At 33.4% G+C, this 8611-nt stretch overlaps 1 protein-coding gene across 3 annotated transcripts in view; it reads left to right on the forward strand.

Moving 5' to 3' along the window:
• GRIA2 (glutamate ionotropic receptor AMPA type subunit 2) overlaps positions 1–8131 on the forward strand; it is a 226717-nt gene extending 218586 nt beyond the window's left edge. For 2 of the 3 annotated variants that reach the window (XM_077477108.1, XM_077477107.1), the window contains exon 16: positions 214–352. Coding sequence is in view for 1 of the 3 variants with exons in the window: in XM_077477112.1 (XP_077333238.1) it covers positions 214–369 (156 nt within the window). In the remaining 2 variants the exon portion in view is untranslated. Of the gene's footprint in view, positions 1–213; positions 4072–4134 lie in introns of those variants that run through there. The other variant, XM_077477112.1, reaches the window with a different exon arrangement.
• The last annotated feature ends 480 nt before the right edge of the window (positions 8132–8611 follow it).

The raw sequence follows: 8611 nt of genomic DNA on the forward strand, positions 1-8611 counted from the left end.
CAGTATGTGAAACAATAGCATACATACTCACACAGGTTTGGATGTTAACCTATCTAATGGCATCTTTGTGGTGTGCTTAATATATTTTTGAATGTGTTTAGAAATGCTGTTGTTAATATTTATGTGATGCTCAATAATCATGCACACCTACACATTTTAATTAATCTGCAAGTATTATATGACATATATCATTTTTTTCCCTTTATGTTTAAGATATCCATGAGTGATGTCATGAGGAACAAGGCAAGGCTGTCAATTACAGGAAGTGCTGGGGAAAATGGACGTGTTCTGACACCAGAATTTCCAAAAGCAGTGCATGCAGTGAGTCCTGGCATGAGAATGAATGTCAGTGTGACTGATCTCTCGTGATTGATAAGAACCTTTTGAGTGCCTTACACAATGGTCTTTCTTGTGCGTTTTTTGTCAACGTGGTGAAAGAGGCATCCAATATCTTGAAGACTTTTTTTTGGAGCAAGAATTCTGTCTGCCCCTATGGATTTCATCTTGAGTAACAAAATGGAGGCTTGTGTGAAAATAAAAAAGGGAAACAAAACTATAGAGCAGAAACACAGCTCAATTTTCTACACCTTTTCAAGATGAAGCTTGACTGACATGCATAGCTAGAATTGGAAGATCTGTCTAATCAGACTAAAATCGTTGTACAGGCAACACACCAGTTTCTGAAGCCACCGTTGTTCGTTTCTTGATTCATATGACTTAAGCACACTTGACATCAACTGCATCAAGATGTGACATTTTATAAGATAAAAAAGAAAAATAAAACATTTAACATGAAAGAAATTTTTTTTAGTATTTTCAAAAAAGGATACAATGGCTTTTCAAAAAAAATTGCTTCCATTCTGGGTGTATATAACATAAAAAATACTATAAATGGAACATAAGGGTTACAGCATTACTTTCATATTTTCCAAACCAAATATAAATTCGTTAAATTGGAACAAAAATTATAGAAAATGAGATTGTATCATATAGTATTATCATGTTTGGTAATAAAAACAACTCTAACCTTTAAAAATTATTTTAGATTCAAAATGATGATAATACTGTTTTTATTATATTTATTTTCAAGTAATTGGTTAGTGTGCCCAGTGGAAATAATCAGTTCATTTAACTGCCTTTGGATCACGTGTGTCAAATACCTCTAACACAAAATCTTAAGTAAACATAATGTAGATTATAAAATGTATCAGATATTGTATAACTAACATTCTTTTAAAACAAACGTATTTCATTGTATTACTTTATTTTATAGGCTTTCCCATTAACAACAGGGCAGGTTGAGTTACCATTTTGTGAAGCATGGTGTTTTTGCTTATTTCCTTTCTACTTAGATTTTCTCTGTAAAAATAAAATGTTTTATTTTTTCACAGTCATGCTGATCACAAGACCTTACATTTTATAGTATTATCACATTCACATGTAGATACTTCTACATGCGCAATATTTTATTAATTTATATGGTAGTACAGACTGGTAATATTGGCATCCAAAAGACTTGCTTTTTTCAAAAGTAATTTTACACAGCCATTTAGAAATAGATGTTACTTGTGTTTCATTATAGTAACATTTTATTAATGCTAGCAAAGTGCTGAACTTAAAATAATTTTTATACTATTTGATATGCAGTAAATTACCAAGTGTTTACAGCAGAAACATATACATGTATTACATTGCAGGTACAGTATATTATAGGATATGATCATCATAATGTTGGTTAATTAGTTAAGCTTTATTATCAATATAACATTACTGCAGCAGCAGTTTACATATCACTCTACAGACCAAGACTAGGTAAATTAGGCTTCCTTTCATACAGCTACAAGAATTGTAGATAACGTATATTGTGGCAATAATATTTCTTGCAGAATACATCTCTGTTAGTTATATAGCCTTTGTGAGCATGAAGAAGCAAATGCTACAACAGTACCCTCCATTAACAGATTTATTTAATGTAATTACTCAAAAAAGAAGGTCTGTTTGGTGATTTACAACTTCAACAGGAGAGCTGAGGATTGCTTAAAGCTTGAACATTTATACATGATCAGTACTGATTAGATTGGATGATAGAGGAAGTGCTGTCCTGGTTTTTCATACAATCAATTACATATATATTGGTAACGCTTCCTTAACAGCCAGTCTATTTCAGCAGGACTTATTACAAGCAATTGTTGGGACTACAGACAGTCTCAAAGTGAAATTCCACTCAAAAGTGGAAGCTCCGCTTATCTGACTCCCCCCTCCCCCCTCCGAGCCACATTTGGCTTCACTGCTGGTTACCCTTACAGACAATGGCAGCGGCAACACCTGAGAGCCAATGGAAACATTGGCTGGGGTGCTGAAATCACTGGATTCCTGAACAGGTAAGAGTCCTAATAGTCAGCAGCTACAATATGTGTAGCTGCTCACTTACATTTTTTGCTGGGGGGGGAGCAGAATTCTGCGTTAAGCTAGCCAGAGACAGTCTTAAGTTAAGCAAGCTGGATTTTGATTTATGTATGGGCAGGCTGGGTGTACTGAATTTAATCTACCGATCGACTTTAGTACAACCAGCCTGTTAGATTTTTTGTTGTTCAATCATTGAATTATTCAATCATGGCTGGGAAAACCTCTAGCTGCCAGACTACAATAGCTCCACGGGAGGGATTCCTCCATAAACACTGACTGTGTTGATGAGAGAATCGAGCAATGTTCTTTCCTTCAACCCATGGTTGAGGGAAAGAAAATTGCATAATGTATAGTCTGCCTTATGCTGATAATCCTTCACAAATTAATAACGTAGTAAGTGATGTAAAAAAAAACTGAACAGCACCCCTTTGAAAGTTAAAATTCTTTCCTGGAGACCCTCAGAAGACCACACAGTCTTCTGCTCTAAATGATTTGGGTGATAGAAATTTCATAGATGCATCTCTCTGTGATTGAGAAGAAAAATGTTTTTCCTTGAAAGCCTCAGAACTCCATAAAACTAAAGTTAGCTTTATGATTTAATGAAATTAATAATTTAACCGATGGGGGTATTCAGTAGTTTCCCTCTGTGAGGTAAGAGAAAGAGTTCTTAAATGGAGAACTTCTTTAGACTTTTTGTAATTGTTACTGCTTTCAATGACCATACCCTTATGTGCACAAGCAATTATACTGTAATTAAAATGATGAGGAATATTAATTATTTGCGGGTATACTTTGAAAATAGGTTCTAACTTTATTTATTTTACGAAAAGGGTAAAGAATTAAAACAAAACCCTGAAAATACTGTTAACGTTTAACTCCAGGCAAATATTTATATTTATATGAAAGGGACACACAAGGGGCTGTTGCCTTTTATCTGTTGTTAAACCAGCATAAAGTGATTTTAAAGGAAAGAATAGAAGAAAAAAAATTCTCAGATCATTGGATCACTGGCTGTGATTGACAGTATCAGGAGCCAATGGCATGCATTGTTGTCTGAGCCAATCATGATAGAGAGTGGCCCAGGAGTGCTGCTTTTCCTGTGCACATCGCTGGATCGAAATAGGGCTCAGATAAGTATAAAGAAGGGGAGGTTAGGGCTGCACCCAGAAGTTTTTTTACTTCGATGTATAGACTGCATTAAGGTAAAAAAAAAAAAATTGAGCCTTTAGAACCACTTAAACGATTTTTACAGCGGTCTATTCAGGCCAGAGATTTACGTATGTCCATCACTTTCTCTGTTACAGTTAAGGAATTTATTGCTGACACTACCTCCAGCCTACCAATTTGACAGTGAGGCAGTAGACTGTTGAGGTGCACCACTAAGTGCTTTCCCTTCCTATCAGCAACCCCTGTCCACACACTTGCTGTCCCTCTCTCTCTTCTAATCTGCGTGCTGCTATACAGGGCATTGTAAAAGGCTGATATCAGGTCAAATTTAGGTACATACACTAATCATATTTAAAAATCCATGTATTGTTTTATCATAAATACACGATTGCATATTGTGTATTTTAAATATATGTGGAATTCAGTTTTAAAGATGCCCGCAAGCTTTTTCTTAGCAATAACACAAAGAAAAAGGTACTTACGTACCCCAGGCCTAAGGCATTTTTTTTTTTTTTTTTTTTTTTTTTCAATAACGTTTTATTCGATTTTGTCAGGTATAAGGCATTTTTTTTTAAAAGCTTGAGCTACTGACCAGATGTATAGCAGCTGCTTTGATGCACAAACAGCACATGAATTGTATATTTTTCTGCTGTAGGGCACTTGGTAATAATAAGGGTTCCCAAAAAACATTGAGTAACAGAGCGGTGGGTGTTCAAGATCACTCCTTTTGTCACATACCTGTAATTGACACGGTGTGCTAGAAATTGTTTACTACCCTTCAGCAATAGAGATATAATATGCCTAAGTTTTATAGAAAAGAGTAATATTTATACCTATAGGCATGGAAAGATATTGTGTGACTTATGGTCAAATGTTTACATTACATTAAACTACTTTTATTAGCAGTTGCAAACAGATTTGTTTTGGTCCTGTGCTATAGCTTAGATGAGGCCATTGATTCTCTAAGTAGCATTCAGTGGAGGTGGTTACATCAGTCTACTGTGAAAAATAGAAAATCACTATGATACCTGGTTTTTAAGGAGCAATACAACCCAAAATGCGTTTTTCTTTTTTGGCACAGGACTCAGTGCCCTTCTTGGTCTTTACCACTGTACAGTTCCCTAGTAAAGAGATCTTCTACTTGCACAGTATTGTGTTGGACAAGATTGTTTTTTTAACCCAGACGTCCACTGTCAGCAGCTTAACTAGGTTTCACATATAATCCCACAGATAATATATGTTATATCTTATATGTGTATTTGTGCTCTCTGCAAAATTTACACACACTTTACCTTGACTAGTGACAATGGTAGCTGGGCTGAAAAACTTCTAAGAAGGTCCTACAAAGCAGTAAAGTCCCAGCAGGATTGTAACACAGTAAAGGGGAATGCATTTTGAGGGATGTTGCATGCTAATTAATGTTCCTAGTAGGAAATTTTCGAATTTCTTGTTTTCTCCGCTCCTTTTGTCTGGTGGTTAGAAATTTGCCAGCTATAAAGCAAACTTCTATGAGTCTAGTAGTTCAGGCAGAGGGAGGTGAAGGAATTATCCAGAAGTATTCACCTTGCATGTAGTAGATGGCAAGTTAGAGGTAAGTGGTATTTACCTATTAGGCTCTTCTCACCTCATTCTTCTGAATGTTATTTAGTGAAACTAGATCACTTATGCTTTACTAAATAAAAGACATTATGAGAGATTAGTCAGTTTTACAAACCTACATATTGTCAATTAAAGCCCACTGGGGCACAACAGGACAATTCACCTAACTCATCTTATAAAATGAGCCCAGGATAGTTGTATCTTTTTGTTTTTGCAACTAAATAGTATTTTTACATTTGTTTGAATAAAGGCAGAATATCCAGATGGGTGTACTGTCAGTTTTAACATTAAACAATGAAATAAAATTACCTTTTAAAAGCCAAATAATTTTCAGAATCAACAAATTGCTAACCACAAAGATATTTTTGTAGGTCTGTGTGTTGTGCTCTTTTAATCTCGCCATAATGGGTACACTGAGCTTGCCTATACAAGCTCCCTTGGGAGTGCATTTCATATCTTTACACTCTTTATTATAGAAGTCTCTATAGAGCTGCAGCTATTATTCCCTTTCATTTCTTTGTAAATGAAAGAGGTGACCGCGTGTTCCCGCACTGCCCTGCTGATAATAATGTGCAGAGTGAGTTATGCATTAATCCCTGACCCTTTCCATGCAAAAGCTAGTTTACTATGACCTAGTCCAAGCAGAACTATAATGACACTGCATTCCTTTTTCACATATGTGTACTTATGTTGGAGCAAGGCAGACTGTCTTAGTAAAATAATTTATTTCTTTTGTCAATATATTCTATTTTAGATATATTTATTGGGTTTGGCATCAACTAAATCTAAAATAATATATATGGACAGATAATTTATTACCTTTGTGAATAAATGCTAACCTGGCCAGCTACAACAAATTGTCATAAAATCAGTAAAAACCTGAATAACAATGCGCTATTAAAATTCTAATGCATAAAGCTTGTTTATTTTAAGTGTTGGGTATGAATCCAAAGTCATAGGTTAATGGCAGTCAGTACATAAACCAGAGCTGTCCTATACTGTTCCGTGGATAGAATAATTAAGTATTTTTTATGCAACCTCTAGATCAAAGCTATTGTGTTGATATTTTGTTATAATCAACTCACCTGACCTAATGTATACTTCCATCATTTGCATCTACCCAATTTGAGCCAAGTATACACCAAGAGTTAATGTTTTACATTTTTAGATTAGAAAAATATCAAAATTAAGAAAGAGCTAGACTGAGGGAGATATAGTGGTAATACACAATCACCACCATTACATGCACATGATCTAATAAGTAGTCCTTTATAGGAAAACACTTTAATAAAGTAACAATGCAGAAGTACAAAAAATTAACTAGAATATAGCTATCAAGAAATCTGTTTCCAGTTTATGAAATCTGGAAATGCATGTGATGATGAAATGTTAAGGAAATAATAACTATATATAGCAATGGATTCTCTCTTTTACTACACATACAACCAAATGAATGGCTAGAATGAGCAAACCCAAGTCTATTCTTATCATACTGCTCTTTCCAGTTTAATTTTGTTTTGATTTCACTGCTCAGCAGTTCGGCACCACACACTTCTGGGGCTGCCGTTCTAAAAATACATTTAGAAAATGTTTTTTTCCTCTGTCAAAAAAGACATAAGGTCTGTATATAAATAGCTTTGGAATCATGTGTAAAGTTATATTTTAATGTTTTATAGACATAACAAGATAAAATTCTGTATATAATGTAAGAGTATATAAATTACAAAACACGCAAGCTGATTAATGCACATCTTTCTTAACAAAATAAAAATCTGAAAAAAAATAAATAAATAACATTTGATATACATGTTTTGGTACATAATCCAGTATACAGCATATATATTAAGACAATGTCTGTGTGTACTTTAGTGAAGTTAAGAGTATTGCCAGCAGTTCAAAGAGTTTAATTCATTTTGTATGAAAACAGACCGGAAATAATTTTGGAAACTTCTTGTGTAAGTTTGCTATCGTCTTTTTAGCTCTTTCTGCTTACAACGGCATTTGGGTTATGAATTGTTATGTACATTGTGTATATTGGTACAGAACTGCAGTTATTTAAGTTGGAATATGCTACAAAACCAGAGGCTGCCTGTACATAAAGGTATCCCTATACAATGCTATGTAGCTTGCAATGAATGCCCTTACAAAAATCTAGGGGCAAAATATTCATTTTAAGACAGTACATGCATTCAGAACCAAATTATGATCTCAACTAAATATATTATATGCTGTATGAAATAAATGATCTACTTTATACATAATTGCTTTTCAGCTGGATGTCATGATGAGTTTTAAGATATATTAGTAAAGAAAGGTGCTTTTCACTAGGTCTAAGTAGCTTGAAGTTAATTTCACTGCCAAAATTTTTCCAAAACACTAATCTATTTTCCTACATAAAATATAACAAATAAAGTATAAGGACACAATTTAAATAAAAAAATATTTGTAGGGATTTTTAAAAGTCTACTCCTTAAGAGGCGATGCTCATAACTTTATCATTTGAATTTAAATGTCATTTCCTTGCTTTGTATTCTCAAGTGTTCTTTTTCTCTTATATTGATGAAATTATGGAAGCAACCTTAAATATTCAACAACAAAAAAAAAATCTATGTTTGCTATTGAAATAAATAATGGCACTGTATAAATGAGTATTTATTGCTATGGAGCAAAAAGGTCTGATTTTCTTTTTTCACTTTGTCATTTATGATTGTTTAGAAAATTCAATGACTTGTATTATCTAATTAAACATGACAGCGCCTTAAACGTCGGGGTGTTTTCTGTATGGATCAGCATTGAATCACTGAGAAAGAACTAAACCAACAATGGAAGAAAATGTCATGTATTGAAATTGCCATGTTCATTTCTGCCTATGTATTTTTGTTTTGTGATCGAAGTGCCTTTGAGGAGTGTACTTTGAAAATAAAAGCTTAATAAATGAAAAAAATAAAATCATCAACAATATGACCCTACAAATTAAAATAACAACTGTTATAGCATATGTATTTTGTATTTAAGAAATGTTTTATTGGTTGATTTAGAAAATCAAAAAAAAATGTTCTTTATTTTAATATCATTTTTTTCAGGTCTATTTTAAAACTATACGCTTAATTCTAACAAACATTATAATATTATTTTCTTAGCTTCCATATGAGTGTCACAACATCCAAGATAACAATAGCATCAGCATTTGAAGGATTGTTTTATTTGGTGAAAACGTGCCAAAATGTTGATACATTATTAACAGACCCCAACATACTTGTCTCCTATTATTATTAGCATTATTATACAAGATGTATATGGTGGAAATATTTTGAGCAGTGCTTTACAAAATAAAGAGAGACAGAACAGGTACAATATAATTTGACAGAGGATAATTAGGATGGCCTAGTCCTGGAGTTTATGATCTGATTAATCTGTGATAATATAGTATTTATTGTCA

The sequence above is a fragment of the Lithobates pipiens genome, unplaced genomic scaffold (assembly GCF_037356315.1).
Source record: "Lithobates pipiens isolate NorthernLeopardFrog02 unplaced genomic scaffold, aLitPip1_a1.2 Scaffold_13, whole genome shotgun sequence".
NCBI classification, from domain to species: domain Eukaryota; kingdom Metazoa; phylum Chordata; class Amphibia; order Anura; family Ranidae; genus Lithobates; species Lithobates pipiens.